Raw genomic sequence first — 22,855 nt, 5'->3', positions numbered from 1 at the left:
ATATCAATGCATGAAGTGTACAGAGTAGAAGTGCTATGTAGCCCATCTTGCTCTAGAAATAAAAAAAAGTTATATTATTATTAAAATGTACATAAATATGAATGCATTCAAACCTTAGGAAATCTTATAACCGATTATGTAGCACTATGGCACAACACAATTGACCTGCCTGTAGGAAGCTCTTGGAAATATTATAGCTATTATTAGAAGTTTTTTTTATGTATATAAATGTATTTTTACAAGTATCTGGCATATAAAGTACCTTACACAAATTTTGTTATTACCACATATGTAAAAGTAAAAAAATAAAATAACCCAACCTAATTTGCGATCACAAGTTGAAAGTTAACACATTTGCTCGAGCACAAACAAATTTAGTGTGTGTTGGGTTGAGTAGAGACCTAGGTGTAGCTTTAACAAGCAGGCAATGCTGCAATCTACCCACGTAGTTTCAGTTTCCGCTGAAGCATAAGTGTATAAGACCGCTGCTCCTTAACTCGTCCGCCACCTTTGAGGTGGCGGACAGCAATCAGCCCCGATCTTATACGATTGAGTTGATTGACACCCCTGCTAGCGGCCGATTGGCCGCGAATGTGCAGGGGCCGGTATTGCACAAGTATTTCACTAGAAATGCTTGTGCAATGATAAATGCTGACAACGTATGCTGTCTGCATTTATCGATGTGCGGCGGACATGATCCGCTGTAACCCGCACAATGATAATTTGGCCCCCTAGCGTAAAGAGTTAAAAATAATGTGCACCAAAAGTGTTACACTATCTGATAAAACTTGTTTATATAAATATATACAGTATATTTTTTATAATGGTTAAAAGGTATACAGGGAGTGCAGAATTATTAGGCAAGTTGTATTTTTGAGGATTAATTTTATTATTGAACAACAACCATGTTCTCAATGAACCCAAAAAACTCATTAATATCAAAGCTGAATAGTTTTGGAAGTAGTTTTTAGTTTGTTTTTTAGTTATAGCTATTTTAGGGGGATATCTGTGTGTGCAGGTGACTATTACTGTGCATAATTATTAGGCAACTTAACAAAAAACAAATATATACCCATTTCAATTATTTATTTTTACCAGTGAAACCAATATAACATCTCAACATTCACAAATATACATTTCTGACATTCAAAAACAAAACAAAAACAAATCAGTGACCAATATAGCCACCTTTCTTTGCGAAGGACACTCAAAAGCCTGCCATCCATGGATTCTGTCAGTGTTTTGATCTGTTCACCATCAACATTGCGTGCAGAAGCAACCACAGCCTCCCAGACACTGTTCAGAGAGGTGTACTGTTTTCCCTCCTTGTAAATCTCACATTTGATGATGGACCACAGGTTCTCAATGGGGTTCAGATCAGGTGAACAAGGAGGCCATGTCATTAGATTTTCTTCTTTTATACCCTTTTTTGCCAGCCACGCTGTGGAGTACTTGGACGCGTGTGATGGAGCATTGTCCTGCATGAAAATCATGTTTTTCTTGAAGGATGCAGACTTCTTCCTGTACCACTGCTTGAAGAAGGTGTCTTCCAGAAACTGGCAGTAGGACTGGGAGTTGAGCTTGACTCCATCCTCAACCCGAAAAGGCCCCCACAAGCTCATCTTTGATGATACCAGCCCAAACCAGTACTCCACCTCCACCTTGCTGGCGTCTGAGTCGGACTGGAGCTCTCTGCCCTTTACCAATCCAGCCACGGGCCCATCCATCTGGCCCATCAAGACTCACTCTCATTTCATCAGTCCATAAAACTTTAGAAAAATCAGTCTTGAGATATTTCTTGGCCCAGTCTCGACGTTTCAGCTTGTGTGTCTTGTTCAGTGGTGGTCGTCTTTCAGCCTTTCTTACCTTGGCCATGTCTCTGAGTATTGCACACCTTGTGCTTTGGGCACTCCAGTGATGTTGCAGCTCTGAAATATGGCCAAACTGGTGGCAAGTGGCATCTTGGCAGCTGCACGCTTGACTTTTCTCAGTTCATGGGCAGTTATTTTGCGCCTTGGTTTTTCCACACGCTTCTTGCGACCCTGTTGACTATTTTGAATGAAACGCTTGATTGTTCGATGATCACGCTTCAGTAGCTTTGCAATTTTAAGAGTGCTGCATCCCTCTGCAAGATATCTCACTATTTTTGACTTTTCTGAGCCTGTCAAGTCCTTCTTTTGACCCATTTTGCCAAAGGAAAGGAAGTTGCCTAATAATTATGCACACCTGATATAGGGTGTTGATGTCATTAGACCACACCCCTTCTCATTACAGAGATGCACATCACCTAATATGCTTAATTGGTAGTAGGCTTTTGAGCCTATACAGCTTGGAGTAAGACAACATGCATAAAGAGGATGATGTGGTCAAAATACTCATTTGCCTAATAATTCTGCACTCCCTGTATGGTATATGACAAGGTATTTGAATGGAAAGGGCTATATATGTCTAAATATGTGTATGTGTGTATATATTCTGAGAGCTCATATATAGAGGCTCCCACAATATACTGTAATTATTAATAATACCTCTTGCCTTTTAGATCTTATGAAATAAATGCCTGATTTATCCTAATCTATCAAAGGTCACTTAGCCAAAATTATTTTTTGTCTCAAAATTTGATTACGCCAGTATATTGCATGATTAAAGATTAAAGAGTAGTAGTGTTTTTTTGTTGACTTCACACGTAAAAAATTAAACTGAAACCAATTAATAAACTGACGCGTCAAAACACTGTTCAAAACCCCTATATAAACGCATGCGTAACCACCATATTCTGCATGTGTTTGGATTGTTCATTAAAATGTACGTGAGTGCGCATGCGTTAGGTGTTTGTTAAGCCTTCCAGGGACTTACACTGTTTTTTTACTGTGCGCAAGGGTTGCTGCACCTGCTTATGTGTGGCGCGCTGAAACTGGCGTAAAATAAGTTCATAAGCTGCCTTTCTGACACCGACTGCCAACGCCAGTTCTATGTTAGTCAATGGGAGAAAAAAACTGTGCATGCTATGTACAATCTACACGCGTAAGTTGTGTGCTGGGCCGGGTTTGTGAATGCCTGATGTTGCGAAAAAAATGGCAACAATGGTTTTTATACGCACGTCGCCAAGTATGTGATCAAGGTGCTGATGTGATGTCACACTGAATAATTAACATTAAAGTGACACAAATCTGATGAGCATGCTAGTGTTGGCTAAATATTGATTCTCAGAGTGATTACATGATGCAGGAGACAGTAGGTACAATAAGATTTGCATCCCATAATTACGTTTAAGTGCTCCTTAAAGGGACATGAAAAAGAATTTTCTTCTTTCATGGTTCAGAAAGAGCATAACATTTTAAACAACTTTACAATTTACTGCTATTAACTCATTTGCTTCATTACTTTGCTATCCTTTGTTGAAGAAGTAGCAGTGAACTACTGGGAGCTATCTGAATACATGAGATGGGCCAATGTATGTGCAGCCATCAATCAGCAGCTAGCTTCCAGTGGCGCATAGCTGATCCTGAGCCTAACTAGGTATGCTTTCAACAAAGGATATCAGAAAAACAAAGCTAATTAAATGATAGAAGTAAATTGGAAAGTTGTTTAAAATTGTATGGTCTGTCTCTTTACTGCCCCTTTGGGGGAAGATTTATAAAACCCTTTCGACAGGCTTTGCCTGCCTACGACTGCAGGTTCTCACAAGAGAACCTGCAGTCCGTATTTAACAAGCAGCGGTCATCAGACTGCTGCTTCCCTAACCTTTCGCCACCTGTTATGTGATGAATTTCAATCTCTCTGGTCTCATCCGACTGGGGAGATTGACAGCTCTTGCCTGTGCGTGATTGGCTGTGCATGTTCAGGGGGTGGGATTGCAAGCAAGCGCAAAATAGAGCTCATGTGCAATGCTGAATTCCGGCAGTGGAATTCAGCCCGCCAGAGGCAAGCTGCGGTGGATAGGGGCACGCATGTGTGCCCCTGTCCGCCGCAGCTTGATAAATCGACCCCTTTAAGTGCCAGGAGCAGTTTTACACACCTTAATTGACTCAAAGCAGCAACCTTGTGTAAAAATAAAGTGCTCTATTTCATTATTTAAAGTTATAGTTAGACAAATTGCCTTCTTTGCTATGGGTTTCTTCCTTTAAAAAGTTGTAGCAGACTTTAAGAATACACTGGGATACACTGGAACAGCATAAGCTTGCTTACTGACTAATTAAAGGGATACAACAGTTACAATTGAAATCTGCATTATGTGTTTATTTTTAAATATAAACATATGAACATATGTTGTGAGTGCCCAGTGCAACTTCTCAAAGTCAGCGGTAGCTTGTGTGACACAAATTACGTCTTCTAGGGATAGAATACGGAAAGTTGTGCTTAGGACCTTGTGTTGCTCAGATCCAAATTATAGTGTCTTCTCACACAGTTAAAAAATAGTTGCTTCATATATCTTCTTATAAAATAATCATCTAACTTTAATACTTCAATACTTTGAAAGAGCCTCATAAAGTCTTCACTGAAGCAATTCATACAACCATTATCTTTTGGAGCAAGCATATTGTTTAAATCCTGATGCTCTATGGCAAATGTCACTGAAACAGTAATAACGTTTTACTTGAAGCATATTCAAAAATGCTTCTATTCAAAATTCAAATGCATTCATGCACTTTTCAATATTGATCTTTTTATCCCTTTAAGCTTAGACTTTATGGGAAATATGTGCCAACTTTATGGGTCTATGGTTCTCATCTGTCATCCAGATCTATGTTTTTATGAAAATACAGCCAATAATCGGCACATATACAGGTATGCCTGCTCCTGATTGGCTCACAGCTGTATCCTTATCTGGAGAAGTACAGGGCCACATGTTTTGAATTCCTGAAAATAGTATCCCTAATCTCTTCTTGATTGAACATTGGTCACACAATATACAGTATGTTTTGTGTGTGCTATTTTTGCAGTGCAGAGCTTAATTGCTGATATATGCCACTGATATACTATTTCCCAGGTCTACTGTTGCAATTATTGCCTTGTGGCATAATAAGGAAGTTACCATTAATATTAATTGTCTCTGCTGTAAGCTGTAATTATGTAAGCACACTCTTCTGGGCACTGGTATAGAAACTATTAAGATAATATATAGTATATACTTACGCAACATTTGTTTAATCTGTATTTAAAAACTAACACATAAATGTCATACTGCTTTGATATAAATCCAAAATGCACCTGTGCTAAAATTATGTAATTCCAAGAGATCCTTGGAAACTGCAAAATTGTAAACCACATTAATATGTTTTACACACATAAAGGGCTTATTTATAGACTCTGTAAGAATGTTTAAAACATCCATAATAAAGCTGCATCACATACAAAATAAAACTGCACATTCTACAGGTCAAGCTCAATACTTCATTGCTATAAAGTATGGCTTATACAGTAGCTTACTCATACATTGTACTACAATGTAAAATAATGCTATTGTACATGGCACAGGAAGTACATTTACATGATCGGTATATGGAAAACATATTGTTAGTTTAAGAACAGAGGGACATATTTGAAATCATTAGAGATCTGCTTACAGCAAAGGAATAGTAAGCTGTGTTCCCTCATCCATAGCTTGTACGTCAAAGCTTATAAAGCTATGCTACAGCTTGTGGCTATGTGGGAAATTGTGCATTCCCTTTTAACTGATACCAATTTTACACAGAAAACAATTTATATTTTGAATGTAGTGAATGTAATGTCTCTTGAAGGTAAAGTTATATAATGCTTTTGTACAAACATCTGATCAGTCTATTTTAATTCTCTAATTAGCCAATAATCTTTGCCAGCTCTTCTCCTTCTGGTGGCATTCTGAGAGCACTTTCCCTGTAATACGTTGCTTGTCCCTATGACTACTTAAGTCTGCTTATTGGTTCACAATCTCTCTTCCCATCCCCTTAGGCAGTTAATTGCTTCCTTGAGGGATTCTGCACTGATTGCTCTTGATAAAAGCAGTATATCTGCTGGAACTCGCTGAGCATTTTAATTTAAGCTGTACAATTAGTTTTTATTAAAGGGACACTCAAGTCAAAAAAAACTTTTATGATTCAGAGAGAGCATGCAGTTTTAAAACACTTTCCAATTTAATTCCATTTTCAAATTTTGCACAGTCTTTTTATGTTCACACTTTCTGGGTAATAAGATCCTACTGAACATGTGCACAAGCTCACAGGGTATACATATACTAGTCTGTGATTGGCTGATGTCTGTCACATGATATAGGGGGCCGGAAAATGGGAGAAAAAAATAATTTGTCAGAAAAAAAAATCTACTGCTTATTTGAGTAAGTGCTATTGCATTGTCTTTTTATTATTTACTTGTTAATTATGTAATTCTACTGCATTGAGAGGTCATTTAAATGCTTCTAAATACATTGCTTTTGGATGAAATCTGTCTTTTTGGAGATTTGATAACCTTCGCTTTTGTATTTATTTTCCAATTCCTGACTTTATTGGCACTTGAAGAGTGAAGTGCCGCCATCACAGGCTTACATGTTTAATAGGTGTATTAAAGTTTCCTAATATAGTACAGTCATCACACCTTTTTATTGAAAGCAGTCACTTCTTATATATTTATTACTCCAATTAAGTTTTCTCATATGGATAATTTTAAAGTTGTGGCACAAAACAAAATTGTATGTTACATTACAACTGATTAATTGTGCCATTTTTAATATGAATTTGGCACACACCTTGAAACAATACAAGATTCTATCTCAAATGATCCTTTAATATAGATTAATAGCTCACAGAACCTAGCGTTACCTGCAAGACTTAGATTAAGATCAAAAATAGAAATGAAAGGGCCATAATGGTCAACCCTGCTCTACTTATTTAACCCCCACACGAATCACATCTGAGTCGTGCGACTAGTGCTGCTGATTGGAGGAGCGGCGGGTTCTACTCAGGACCAGCAGTGAACTGTGGCTTCCCAACGGCACATCTACTGTGCTTTTAACCCCTTTGCAAGGGGTATGCCCTTAACCCAATCCAATGAATATATACAGATGCAAATAATAGTACACAGTGCCAAAAGTGACACACAAGCTCTCTAAAATAAGACTATCACCTAACTAGATTGCTAATATGTAAAAAATGCAAAAGCATAGGAGCACCTATCAAGGCTAAAGTGTGATGATAAAATATTAAAATTATATGGAGCCAAACGTATTTAATAAACAGTTAAGATAAAATCAGATTCAAATAAGACTTATACACATATAAAAGCACAGATGAACCCTGATAGTACAATATAGCTTTTATATATATATATATATATATATATATATATATATATATATATATAATGATGTTACAGAATATGTATGCACGAGAACATTTTTTTCAAGGAATTCTTAAGACAGTTCTCAAACAACTATGTGAAGTGTAGGAATCCTCAAGAAAAAATGTACAAAAATGAAAACTATATGAGAAAATATAATAAAAAATATATTTATTTACACGTGTAAAATAATGAAATGAAATAATCCAACGTTCTAAAATTGTGTAAAAATATGTAAAAAATTAAATGGATAATTCAAAAAAGTATATATATATATATATATATATATATATATATATATATATATATATATATATATATATGTGATCCCAAAATATATATATATTCCTTGATGTCTGCATGGAACAAATCCTGGAAAGAAAATAAACAAACAATGTGCAAAACCCAAGTGATATATGTCCTGCCCTATAGTGTATTAGGCTTACTGTATCTCCACACAATAGGAATTGCTGGAAAACGCGAGCTGTAGTTGTCTCAATAGGTCGATGCGCTTTGGTCCTGAATAGGGCCTTTTTCGAGTCTGTTACTACTGCTTTAAATATCTGTAAACATTAGAGATCCCTTTGGCAATATTAGATTCAACCATGCCTTTACAATCCAGTCTGCAGTTTATTTAGTTAAAAAAAAAAAAAAATAAGATAGATGTTTGTAGCTTCGTTTAGTATGCCTAAAATTGTATGGCTACCCTCTGACATCACTTTGAATCATTGATAAGATTTAACAACTAGGGTTAATATATTACACCTTGAGATAAAAATGTATTTTTTAATGGATTTCCATTTATCTATCAATGGGATCTGAAAATGTACCAGCACCATCAATATGAAAAAGCATAATTTTTGCCAAGCATGAAATAGCGCCATCAGCCTTAAGCAGATGATATAATTACTTAAAGGGACAGTATACACTCATTTTCATATAACTGCATGTAATAGACACTACTATAACGAATAATATGCACAGATACTGAAATAAAAATCCAGTATAAAACTGTTTAAAAACTTACTTAGAAGCTGTCAGTTTGGCTCTGTTGAAAAGGTAGTTGGAAAGCCCACTGCAAGTGGGAAATAAGACACTCCCCCCCTCCCCCTTCTTTTGCATATGAAAAGACCCTTTACACAAACAGGAGCAAGCTGGAGTAGGTAGTCGAGCGTATTCACATAAAACTTTGGGGCTTGGTTAGGAGTCTGAAAATCAGAGCAATGTTATTTAAAAATAAGCAAAACTATACATTAATTTAAAAAAAAAAAAACTTTATGGGCTATATAAATAGATTATCTACAAAACATTTATGCAAAGAAAAAATGAGTGTATAATGTCCCTTTAAAGGGACAGTAAACACCAGAATGTTTGTTGTTTAAAAAGGTAGATAATCCCTTTATTACCCATTCCCCAATTTTGCATAACCAACACAGTTATAATAATATACTTTTTACCTCTGTGATTACCTTGTATCTATGCCTCTGCAAACTGCCCCCTTATTTCAGTTCTTTTGACAGGCATGCATTTTTAGCCAATCAGTGCTGACTCCTTGGAGCTTCACGTACCTGAGCTCAATGTTATCTATATGAAACACATGAACTAACGCCCTCTAGTGGTGAAAAACTTTAAAAATGCTTTCCGATTAGAGGTCTTCTAGGTCTTCTAGGTCTAAGAAATTAGCACATGAACCTCCTAGATTTAGCTTTCAACTAAGAATACCAAGAGAACAAAGCAAAATTGGTAATAAAAGTAAATTGGAAAGTTGTTTAAAATGACATGCCCTATTTAAATCATGAAATATTTTTTTTTACTTTACTGTCCCTTTAAATGAAAGTGATGTAGGATATAATATGTCACAATATCCAGAATAAATATCTGTTTCTTAGGTTTTTCATTTGGCATGAAAAAAATTATCTAAGTAGATGATGCAAATACATACCAACTACTTTGGTAGATGGGGCTGGTTTAAGAATATGGAAGATGCCTGTCACACAATTAATTATATGAGTGTATGTGGATAACTGGCTCAGAAATACCCTCAGAAATGTTTTTGTCGATGTCAACTTACTCAAGGATAGAAGGCCAGTAACATTCATATAAAAAAGGCAACCTACCAAGGAAATATGATTCTAAAATATCATGCTACCAAAAAATAAATACTAAAATGTATCAATGGAGAAAAAATAAAACAGTAACAAAAATGAGAAAAAATATTCATGACAGACAAGAAAAACTGTCTAAAAGTAAATGCACCCTGGTCCAGTTAGGTTGTTTGAAGCTGTTGCTACTAAGAAAATGTCCATAGAGGCTTCCTATACATATACATTTAGAACTGGAAGCAGGTTACAAATATGTAGATAAAAAGGTGAGCATGTTGTTATATAAATATATTAAATATTAATTAATATATTTAGATCTTTATTAGCCACTAATATGTATTTTTTATGTTCCTTCTCATCAGACTACATTCCATTCTCATATCTAATTTACAAAGAGCCATACAAAAACCCAGCTAGCATAATTTATGATGAAATATACTATTAAGAGTAATAAGAAAATAAGTTCTGCGTTATGGTGTGGTACGGCTATACCGCTGAAAAATTGGCCATTGCACGTGGAATGGCAGGTAACGCATATTACAAGTCGCATCGGTATAGATATACCGCAAGCATTTTAGCCTTTACACAACTCTCAATTCCACACTCAAAAAATGACGTTTGAGTGCGGGATTTTCCATAGCGCCATATTACAGGTTGTGCGGTCTGGCTAAAATGCTTGCATTACAGCCTATACTGCCCACAGCCTATACTGCCGTGAGCCATTCCGCGATCTGAGACCAGTATTTATGGATTTTGCAAAACAAAAATGTTTCACAAAACTCAAAATGTATACAAAGTACACTAACACCCATAAACTACCTATTAGCCCCTAAACTGACACCCTCCCACATTGCAAATACTATATTACACCTATTAACCCCTAATCTGCCACCCACCCACATCGCTGACACTAAAATAAACCTATTAACCCCTAAACCGCCAGCCCCCCACATCGCAACTAATAAATAAAGCTATTAACCCCTAATGCGTCACCCACATCGCTACTACTATAATAAACATATTAAACCCTAAACCGCCGGACCCTCACATCGCCAACACTATAATAAAGTATTTACCCCTAAACCGCCAGCCCCCTACATCGCAACTAAGAAACTAAACCTATTAACCCCTAAATCGCCAGCCCCCACATTGTAACTTATAAACTAGACCTATTAACCTCTAAACCGCTGCCCCCCCATATCACAAAACACTAAATTAAACTATTAACCCCTAAACCTAACACCCCCCCAACTTTAAATTAAAAGTTACAATATAACTATCCTAAAATAAATAATAAACTTACCTGTGAAATAAAAAAAAACTAAGGTTAAACTATAAATTAAACTAACATAACTATTCTAAAAAAAATAAATAAACTACCAATTAAAAATCCTAAATTATATGATTAAAAAACCTAACACTACCAAAAAAATAAAAAACCTAAATTAAACATTTAAATAAACCTAACACTATGAAAAATGTAATTAAATCTAACATTTTCTCCCCATTAATGCCTATGGGGGAAGCGTGCACGAGCACCTAACCTCAGCCCTTGGCTTTTGTGCAGTATGGATCTTAACGCACCATACTGCACAGCACAAGGAGGTTTTTCAGTAACTTGTAATGGCAGCGGTATGGAAAGTGCGATACCGCTAATTTTTTTGCGTTCTTAACGCACCCGGTATAGCGCAAAACTCGTAATCTTGCTGTAAGAAAGTAAGGGTAATGGGGGCTATATAATGAAATGTAATTCAAAATACATAGCAAATGCAAGGAAGAAACTGCAATCATACCAGTTTTACATTACCTAGCTTGTGTTTAATGCTCTACGGTGCTCACATTTTATAACTGCACCCTAAAGGGGTTAACTCGTGAACAGCAATGTGCTGCCAAACCTGAACTAAAAATGATGGATATAAAAATATGCACATCTGATTGTATTAGGAACCATGTCCAGCTCTGGACCAATAGTAATTTGCTGGTCTCTTACATGTCAATCAACTCCAAAGCTAGCCTGACCCTAGTTAGCTATAAGACAGACAAACAAAAGAATGTGCCTTTAATAAGCATTTTTAGCATTCATTCTATATACATAACACAAAAAACTTGGGTTTAAACAAAATAAAATAAGAAACATAAATTAATATAATGTTAATTTGATAAGGAGAAATAAAGTTGTAAAGAACTGTACCTGAATGAACTGGAACTCTTTCCAGGACAACGAGCTGCTCACAGATGGAATTGATGCTACAGCTAAAATGGCCAGGATGGCAAGTGCAAGAATTCCTAGACACACATAAATTTCCATTCTCCATACATCATGTTCAATCCAAGAACTTTCTTTCTGCTGCTTAACCTGTCCGAGATGGAAAATATGATACAAATTAAAGGGATATAAAACACTTCTTTTTAATAGCAACAATTATTATTACTTTACTTTAAATTAAACATAAAAATATTATGTTTTCTAAGTACTAGATAGCAGCACTATTTAATGTCATGTAGTGCTCCAGACAACAGTAACATTATTAATATATATGTTATGGGTAAAGTCAGATACTGGGTAATCCTAGGACAAAAAAATGGACATTACCCAAGCGGCTGTGGGTAAAACCCTCAGAGTGCATGCGCTTCATCGAGTCACTGCATCAAACCTATATACGATGCACTATAATTCCCCCATCTTCACTATCTTTTTTGCTTCCGCCTGAGGGGGGTTCATTCCCTAGGGTTCACTTGGGGTGGATGCTAGAGGATTGGCGGGGCGCCCCCCTTCAACTCCCCAGGCGTAGGCAAAAAATTGTGTAAATGGGGGAATAACAGTACATCAGGCTTTACATACAGCCACATGGGTAATGTTCATTTTATCCGGGTTAATCGTAGGATTACCCCAATATCTTACTTTACCCATAACATATACATTACTTATTAACTATAATTTATTGCTATAAATTTACCTGCTGGTATGCCCAGTTCAAAAGTTTGTATCTGTACGACCTCCTCATTGGGTAAGCCAGGCTGTAGAGTGCATGCAAACAACCAAAGAAAAAACTCATGAGTCCAAACTGCTTTCTTCTAAGCAACCATATATTGAGCCACTGTGGAAATCGCTGGTACTTTGTCCCTCTATAAAGCTGTAGACCTGCGGCTAACAAGCCAGGCACATAAACCAATGTCAACAAGGTGATGGAAACCACTGGTAAAACTTTGTTTACCACCAAAATTGGAATCCTATAAAATTCATTTTTGTTATGCACCAAGAAGGGATGTAGAACTTCTCTGATGAAAGTGTAAACAAAAACAAACAGTGAAACCCCAGTAGCTACTTTTAGAGGCAAACACCATTTTGGAAAGAGATGAAGTTTACTATGAGAGGCGCTGGTATATGTCCATTCTAATACGTCAAAGTATGATGCTTGGTCAATATTATCAGGTTCCTGATAGTCACTAACAAGTTGTAGATCCAGATTCTGAAAAAATAAGATCAAAGAAAATGTTAACATTTAAATAAAATGTTTGATTCTGTTGCTTCTCTTCGTTTGTTAAATACCATGCATTTAATGAAATTGCATCTGACATCATTCAGAAGTTTAGGACATAATAGTGCGAAAAGAAAATGCTCTTATGTGTTATATGGAAACAATAGTGCAAATATAAAATGTTCTATATGTTTAACACCCAGCAAGGAGGTTAAAGGGACATGAACCCAACATTTTACTTTAATTAATCAAAAACAGCATGCATTTTTAAGCAGCGTTTAATATATTTCTATTATTAAATGTTCTTCATTCTTTAATTATCCTTTGTTGAAGAAGCGAAAATGCATGCACTACAGGAAACTACCTAAACATATCTGGTGAGCCAATGTCAAGAGGCATACATGTGCAACCACCAATAAGCAGCTAGCTCCTGAGACTACCTACATATGCTTTTCAACAAACTATACCAAGACAATGATAGCAGAAATAAAAGAGAAAATTGTTTAAAATTACATGCTCTAACTAAATAAAGTGAGTATAAAGTGATGGTAAATCCTAGCATTTAAAAAAATGCTAGGATTTACCATCACTAAAAATAAAGGCCACCTTAAAAACAAACAAATTAAAAGGTGCCTTTATTTCTCTGTGACTACACTTCTAAGCCTAGTAGCTCACGGCACTGCTCATTTTTTCAATAAGGTGACGATTCCAATAGCTGTGCATGCCTACATCATAATGTTAATTGGCCCGCATGGCAATTGGCTAAAATGTGGAAATGCCACCTCATTGAAAGAAATGAGCAGTGCTGTGACTTGTCAGAGCTGTTTAGCTGAGCAGGGAATCATCACTTATCATCACTAATTTTGATTTTACAGGGGATCAGGTATGGATCAGGGGGTGGGAATTGTCAGGTGGGAGGGTAATCTCTACACTAAAGCTAAAATTAAGCTTTTAACCCCTTAATGACCGAGGACGTGCAGGGTATGTCCTCCAAAAAAATACCCTTAACGACCGAGGGCGTACCCTGCACGTCCTCAGTCTCTGAAAGCGGTGGAAGTGATCCTGATCGCTTCCAGCCGCTTTTCGGTTATTGCAGTGATGCCTCGATATCGATATGTTCTCATAAGCAGCCGATCAATCTAGAAATCTAAAAGCAGAGTCCATGCAGGAATAAAGAGGAGAGAAAGCCACTTACTTATATTTCCCCCTAGGGACATCCGCAGTCTGAAACTTAGCGTATGTAATCATTATGGAACCATGCAGAAGACTGAAGAGGAGGGAAAGTCACTTACTTATATTTCCCCCTAGTCTGTGTATAATATATATATATATATATATATAATTGTGCGTGTGTATGTGGCTTACACTGCTTCATATGTTAATCATACCACTGTCCACAGTTAGAATGACTGTCCAAGAAAACATGACAATGTTGTGTGTCATAAGACCTAATAACTGGCTAGTGGTTACTATTTAATCACATCACAGGCAGCAAATTTTATTTAACTATTTTGTGGTTTGTATTTTTATGCTCCAAGAGTGTATTGGAAATTGAGAAACATGTACAGTAAGATTATGCAGTATTAAATAAACTTTAGAATGCAAAATGAAGGTGTTATAGTCATTTATAAGAAAATCTCGATTAAATCGCAATCATGTTTTTTTTTTTTTTTTTTTTTAAATTGCGATTTTTTTTTTTGCCCATATTGCCCAGCCCTAGCCTAGATCAATACTTTGGGTTGTTTACTACACTACACTTAAGCTAAAATTACTCCAAAAAGCTCCCTACATGCTGCGCAGTGGCATTTAGCGGCCTTCTAATTACCAAAAAGCAACGCCAAAGCCATATATATCTGCTATTTCTTAACAAAGGGGATCCCAGAGAAGCATTTACAACCATTCATGCCATAATTGCACAAGCTGTTTGTAAATAATTTCAATGAGAAACCGTAAGTTTGTGAAAAAATTTGTGAAAAAGTGAACAAATTTTTGTATTTGATCACATTTCACGGTGAAATGGTGACATGAAATATACTAAAATGGGCCTAGATCATTACGTTGGAATGTCTTCTAAAAAAAAATATATACATGTCAATGGATATTCCGGAATTCCTGAAAGATATCAGTGTCCCAATGTAACTAGCGTTAATTTTGAAAAAAAGTGGTTTGAAAATAGCAAAGTGCTACTTGTATTTATGGCCCTATAACTTGCAAAAAAAGCAAAGAACATGTAAACATTGGGTACAATAGTTAATTGTAGTTAGTTTAGGGAATTAATTTAATTATAGTGTAGTGTTAGGTGTAATGGTAACTTAGGTTATGTTTTATTTTACAGGCAAATGTGTCTTTATTTTAACTAGGTAGTTATTAAATAGTTAATAACTATTGTACCTAGTTAAAATAAATACAAAGTTGCCTGTAAAATAAAAATAAAGCCTGAGATAGCTACAATGTAACTATTAGTTATATTGTAGCTATCTTAGGGTTTATGTTATAGGTAAGTATTTAGTTTTAAATAGGAATAATTTAGTTAATAATAGTAATTTTATTTAAATTATATTTAAGTTAGGGGGTGTTAGGGTTAGAGTTAGACTTAGGTTTAGGGGTTAATACATTTAATATAGTGGCGGCGACGTTGGGGCGGCAGATTAGGGGTTAATAAATGTAGGTAGGTGTCGGCGATGTTAGGGAGGGCAGATTAGGGATTAATAAAATGTAACTAGTGTTTGCAAGGCGGGAGTGTGGCAGTTTAGGGGTTAATATATTTATTATAGTGGCGGCGATGTCCAGTTTGGCAGATTAGGGGTTAAAATTTTTATTTTAGTGTTTGCGATCTGGGGAGGGGCTCGGTTTAGGGGTTAATAGGTAGTTTATGGGTGTTAGTGTACTTTTTAGCACTTTAGTTAAGAGTTTTATACTACGGCGTTAGCCCATAAAACTCTTAACTACTGACTTTCAAATGCGGTACCAGTCTTGACAGGAGAGGGTGTACCGCCCACTTTTTGGAAGACTCGTAATACCGGCGTTAGGAAAATCCCATTGAAAATATAGGATACGCAATTGACGTAAGTGGATATGCAGTATTTTCGTGTCTGGCCGAAAAAGTGAGCGGTACACCTGTACCTGCAAAACTCGTAATACCAGCGGGCATTAAAAAGCAGCGTTGGGACCTCTCAACGCTGCTTTTTAACCCTAACGCAAGACTCGTAATCTAGGCGATTGTTTTAACAAAAACTTTGTAGGTATTTATTTTGATCTTTATCACGTGACAGATATCTGAATAGTCATTATCAGGATTCCTTTTTTTTTTTTTTTTTTTTTTATATATTTTATTTTTTATTGAGGTCATACAACTTTAAACATAAACAAGCAGGACAATAATGGACATAGGCATACGTCTAGACAATGATATGAGTATTAAACAAAGCCTATAATTCACATCTAACATACAGAGGAGGAAGACATTTTCAAAGATAAACTCATGTGGTTGGAAATATATAAACAGGTCCTGTGTATTTGAATGCTGACCTCTTTTATAACAATGACATATTATTTCCCAAACCAATAGGTAGTTACTCGTAGACAAGAATAAAAATATGGGAGATATAGAAAACTTAGGAATAGTACTATCTAATTCGGTTATGTCATAGAGAGTAGTTAAGGATGGGGGATATCCATGGCCGCTATATTGCAACAGATATGTAAGAAATAATAGGGAAAAGTTCTAGGGAATCTACGTTACTTTGTTTACTCAGTAAACGAGTCCCTAGGGGGGACGGAGCCAGAGCTTTAATAACTCTGAACACATGGCGGCGGAAATATATAGCTTGGTATTTATCTACTGCAGTATAGATATAGTCCTTTAACCTTCTGTTGTGAAAAAACAAGCTAATCCCAGCTATTATTAAAACTGTGAGCTAGGTACTAGTGTAATCTGTTAGCTTTTTGCAACAAATACATAAGCATATTGCAAAAAATCCACACAAGCCTTATGATAAGTCTAACATAGCCAATGTAACTATCTCACATTCGGTATCTTGTTGTATATGGTATTTAAATAAACTAATATATGAAAGGAAAATACGAACCTCATAATGTAAGTATTGTAAAGCTGGACTATCAATCCAACCTATATTTACAGCTCTAGTGTAGAAGCTAAATTATAGAGTAGGTGTATGTTGGTAAATCACACTATACATATACACATGGAACCTGTAGATGGACCACAAACATAGAGCTCAAGTCTATCGCCTTCATTAAAGCTAGTGATAACTGGAAATCTCAATGCATGATGAAAAAATGGGAATTAGCCTACAAAATATATGTGTGAGCACCTAACTACCTCTGCATATCAAACAGTAGTATATATATCTGTAACATCTAGTAATAAGTGTATACTATAGTTGGGCTATACTAAAGCTAGGAGTAAAAGTGGCTACAGTATAATTATATAAGGAGAAACCTTTGTTGTATTGTATAGAACCTCACTATTTCTTTACATACACCAATATATACTGTCTCTCTGTATCTCCCTGTCTCGGCCGCCGACAGTTCGACACATTAATGACCCATAGAACCTCCTCAGCAGACCCTAGCTCTGAAAGTGTTCAAACATTACATGTTCCTCCTACGTTAAACGTATAGCATACATTTATAATACATAAAAAATAAAGATGAATAGCTGTGAGGTACATAAATCATATATATATAGATAGATATCTCAGACAATATAAATCCATATAGCTTAGTAAAACACACAAAAAATAAAAAAGAATAGCTGTGAGGTTCATAAATCCTATATTTAGATAGATATCACAGACAACATAAATCTATATAGCTTAATAAAAACTATATATGAGATATAGACTAATAAGGGAAATTGCATCTATATCTGCTAATAAAATATCGAAGCTCGTAGCGTATTTTGTACAATAATGTGGACTGTAATAAGTAGAAATGCACAGATATTTATATATTTGCACACTTAAAAGCAACATGTTTCAGAAACTAATTGCAGGATTATGTAAGCAGGTGAATCAGGCTAACTAGCCGTCATATAACAAGACCGAAATACAGTCACATCAAGAGACTTCCAGGTTTATATAGGTGCAATCAAGTCCTGACATATCTGCAAATCATGTCTTATGTGGTCTTCTATGTACAATACGTCTCATGTCTTATCTAACCGATCCCAACCCTGCAAATACTATAATAAAGATCTGTAAGAAGCGTCACATGAGACTTCATATTTCTCAAGTCGCAGGGCGAAAATGGTGGCTCTCTCCCACTGTAGCTTCCGTAAGTATCCTTGAAACAGTCTGCTGTAGAGAGTTCAATGAAGCGGTAGAAAGGTTCAGAGTTTTTACTTGCTAGAGAATACAGACTGCTTGTAGAAACAATAGAGACAGGTATCTTTCTTGCCATCTTTGAACTCAGATCAGCAGTACAATCCAGACTCAGCACAAATTCCCCACTGTTCAGAGTAATATCCGTCATCTTACCCAGCACTCTCAAACCACCATATCGATTCTCAGCCTGTGCGTGTATATCAGGCAAAAGTAGGGTCTTAAGCATAAGACGTTCCATCTCTTGAGCACCATTAGCTGTTCTCGCCGATATTGACCAACAATCTTCCTCAGCACAACTTCGCATGGGCCCGCCAGAGCCATGTGGAACACAGGGATCTCCGGTGAGTGCGTCTTTACCCGCCAAACAATCCTCTGCTTGATCAAACAGTTTTGAACAATCTTCACTCAACTGTAGTTGGAGGCTGCTGAAGAAATGATCTATTAGCTGTGAGATGTGCCGTTCCCAAACGTCAATCGCCTCACTGACACGTGCAATAAAAGAACAACTTAAGTCTTTTGCCGGTTGCATTTTTCGATGCGTCAGAGCTCACTGTGCTGAGCCTCGCTTTCTGGCTCGTATTTCTGCTAGAATCCTCTACTCCTGTCTCAATCTGACCGTCAGTTATATTAAAACCCTTATGGTTGTTAGTTAGCAAAGTCAACTCTGGTGCATAATAAAGCAATAATTATGCTACCATATATAGAGCTCCAGATGCTTGTGCCATTCCGTTCAGCGGTTGGCTCTGCCCCCCCCATCAGGATTCCTTTTAATTTTATGATTTTTGGAGGGGGACTTCGATATGAAATTATATCCTCTCTTATTATTAAGGGTATATTATATTATTTCAAAAAAGATTCATTTAATTATTTTTGTACTCGCAGGATAAATCATTCACCCAAAAAGCATGCATAATTTATCTCTTCATTCATCCCTAAGGGCGCAAGTGTTTTCAAGTTATAAATCCATTTACATTCATTTTGTAATAGTTGTTTATCAAGGTTACCTCCTCTTTCTTTGATGTCTACTTTTTGTAAACCCCTAAATTTAAGTTCATGCTTGTTACTGTTTATGGAAAAAAATTCTTGCTACACTGCTAGTGTCAATTATTTTATTTTTTATATGTTTTTTGTGTTCTTTAATTCTTTCCTTTAGCTCTCTGTAGGTTTTACCTACATAGTAACAAGGGCAGCTACAGTAAACTAGATATACTACTCCTTCCCTTTGACAATTTATGTGTCCCTGAATGTACCATTGTTTTCCAAATTTATCAATTAATTTATTGCCAATTGTCATGTGCAAACTGAACATTTGGAACATTTGAAGTTGCCATCTTTGCTTTTATATTGAGATAGCCAATCGCTACCTTTGTTGGATGAGAAGTGGCTTTTAACTAGCTTGTCCTTAAGGTTTGGGGCTTCTCTGGCTGTCATTTGTGGAGCTTTACCCACACATTTAGCTATGGAGCAATCTAAAGTTAAAACTTGCCAATGTCTCAAAAAGATTGTTCTTATTTTTGCCCAAGAATCATTATAAGTACTTATAAATCTTACTGATTCTTCTTTTGGTTTATCTTGGGATTTATACAAAATTTCCTGTCTATCCAGATATCTTGCTTTATTATATACTCTTTTCAGGCAGTTTTGTGGGTAGCCTCATTCCTTAAATCTCTTTTTAAGGTCCATCACCTCTGTTTTAAAGGTTTCAAGTTTTGAGCAGTTGCGCCTATGTCTGAGGTATTGACCTTGAGGTATATTTTGAAGAAGATGGACAGGGTGATTGGCTATCTGCTCTCAGCAGAGTATTACCTGCTGCTTGTTTTCTGTGGGTGGCTGTTACAATACACTGGTTGTCGTTCCTTATGGTCAAATCTAAGAAACTAATTTCTATTTTACTACTTGTGTAAGTAAATTTTAAATTGAAATTGTTGATATTTAGGGAGTGCATGTAAGGATTGAGCTCACTTCTGTTATGGTTCATGCTGTACCTTTAAGGAGATCACCTCCTACCTTAAAAGGCACTTCCTTTCAGCAGTTCCTTGCTGGTTAATTGAAGTCTCCACTGGATCTTTATACCTGTCAGCCCTTAGTGGTTTACACTACAACCTTGATATTTTGAGATCTAATTCTCCTACCGCCTGCCTCTACTTCGCATCCGCTAACATTTTCTCTCAAGGTGGTTAAGTATAAGGGGAGACCTATACTAACAAACTGCAGCCGTATCACTATCCTCCCACTGGCAACCGGAGTCTCTGAGCAGCCGATTACGTCATCAGCTACGGCCGATTCCCTCAAGCAGTGTCTCTCTCCCTGCAGATTAGCCTGGTAAGCTCCGGAACGCTTCTCTTTACATCAGCAGCTGCAAAGCTTCTCCGCTCGACGGATTTTCTAACACTCTGACCAGAGCTACGGTTACCTTACTGGGACTTGAGGTAGGTATGTTATAAGCGATAAGTGCTAAAAGCCTTTATATTGCTGGCTGATATCATCCCCCATTGATCTCAGTGGTTCTGTGAACGGCTAATATTAAGTCACAGTTGTAACTTGGGAACTCCTCACTTAAAGTTACTATTGTGACACATAACTAAAATTTGTTAAATAAATTACTCAGGTATATACAATTGACACTAATACCTGTAACAACAACTGGGCTTTAAATAGATATTACATAATTAACCAGCCACAAAAGATACCAGGACTTGGTGTTAGCTGCTTCCTAAGAATTGCATAATCAGTCCTGTTAAAAATATATACTATTCAAATGGATCCTAATACTATGTCGGATCATATAAAAAGCCTGTCAGACAGGGTAGACATGCTAGCTAACTCATTCCATGAGTTACAGGTAGAGAATCAGGCCCTAAAAGCCTGTATCAGAGAAACCCTTGCTGCCAAACCTAATCAAAATGAGCACCTCCCTGAACCTGCAGTTTCCACACCAGAGACGTTTTCTGGCAATCGCTCTCAGTTCCGAGAGTTCAGAAATTCCTGCATGTTGTTATTTGAACTAAAGCCAAACACATATGCATCTGAAAGAACAAGAGTTCTTACTGTTATATCCTATTTAAGGGGAGAGCCCAGGGCATGGGCAGACACCTTTTTTGAAAAGCAGGATTCAATCCTAGGATCATTGGACGCTTTCTTCGCTGAAATGTCCACCCTCTATGACGATCCCTATAAGCAAATCTCAGCTGAGAATAACCTTCGAGCTTTGAAACAACATAAAAATGCTGTTGAAACATATATTACTCAATTCAAAATTTATGCAACAGACTCTATGTGGAACGAGATTTCACTTAGAAATCAATTCCGCTTAGGGTTGAGTGAAGAACTTAAAGATGAGCTTTCATGGATTGGGATACCAGACACCCTAGAGGAACACTATACTGTGTCCATATCCATTGACAGACGTCTTAGGGAGAGACGATCTGAAAGAATGGGTATCACAAAAAGAGTATCTATGCCTTCTCCCTCTCTTGGAAAGGACCTTCCACAACCTATGGAAATAGGCTTTATTAATGGTCACTTATCTCCACAAGAAAAGTCTAGAAGGAAAACACTAAACCTATGCTTATACTGTGCATCCCCAAAGCATGAGGTAAAAGGATGCCCCCTATTGGCAAAACAGAAACTAGGTAAGAGTGCTGCACCTCTGACTAGCTTTTTCTCTAAAACAGCAGCTACTTCATATTTAACACTGTCCATCTCTCTACAGTGGGAACGTTGCAGGATCAGGACTACAGCCATAATTGACACAGGTTCCTGTGGGAACTTCATTGACGTGAATTTTGTGAAAATTAATAAAATTCCTTTCTTCACTAAGCAAATACCGGTCTCTGTGAAGGTCATTGATGGTAATCTGTTACCTAGTGGTCCACTCACTCATCAAACCATTCCCCTACAGCTACACACAGATACTAATCATACTGAACAGATAACTCTAGATGTTATTTCATCTCCTATGTTTGAAGTTATCCTAGGTATAAAATGGCCACATATAGATTGGTCACGCTTCATCATCACATTCCCAGAACACCAGAACATCAATACCACAAACAGTAATTCGATTTGTTTCTCTGTATCTGATTCTGACAGTTGACAAAAAAGAAGCAGAATCTTTGCCGCCCCACAGGGCTTATGATTGCCCCATAGATCTGCTTCCAGGTGTCTCTATACCATTCGGACACCTTTATCCCCTATCTAAACCAGAATTGGAACATCAGAATTGGAACATCTGAAGTCATACATAGACGAGAACCTTAAGAAAGGGTGCGGGCATGTTTTTTGTCACCAATAAGGATGGTTCTCTTAGACCTATAATAGATTACAGAGAATTAAACAAACGCACAAGGAAAAATAGGTACCCTCTCCCACTAATCCCTGAACTGATAGAAAGATTGCGTGGCGCCTCAATATTCACCAAATTGGATCTTAGAGGCGCCTATAATCTTATCAGAATGAGAGCTGGTGATGAATGGCTTACAGCATTTAGGACCAGATATGGTCTTTTTGAGTATACTGTAATGCCATTCGGGCTATGTAATGCCCCAGCAACATTTCAGTGTTTTATCCACGACGTTTTCAGAGACATATTGGATGTGTATATTGTTGTCTATTT

General features: G+C 36.6%; 1 protein-coding gene across 1 annotated transcript in view; it reads right to left on the bottom strand.

The window, feature by feature from the left end:
- STEAP1 (STEAP family member 1) overlaps nucleotides 1-22,855 on the bottom strand; it is a 69,183-nt gene that overhangs the window by 5,699 nt on the left and 40,629 nt on the right. The window contains 3 exon segments of the mRNA XM_053713988.1: nucleotides 1-52; nucleotides 11,605-11,769; nucleotides 12,371-12,883. Of these exon segments, the coding sequence (XP_053569963.1) occupies nucleotides 1-52; nucleotides 11,605-11,769; nucleotides 12,371-12,883 (730 nt within the window).

This window comes from Bombina bombina, chromosome 5 (assembly GCF_027579735.1).
Source record: "Bombina bombina isolate aBomBom1 chromosome 5, aBomBom1.pri, whole genome shotgun sequence".
NCBI lineage: Eukaryota > Metazoa > Chordata > Amphibia > Anura > Bombinatoridae > Bombina > Bombina bombina.
The sequence above is the reverse complement of the archived record's forward strand: the minus strand, read 5'-3'. Positions and strand labels throughout refer to the sequence as shown.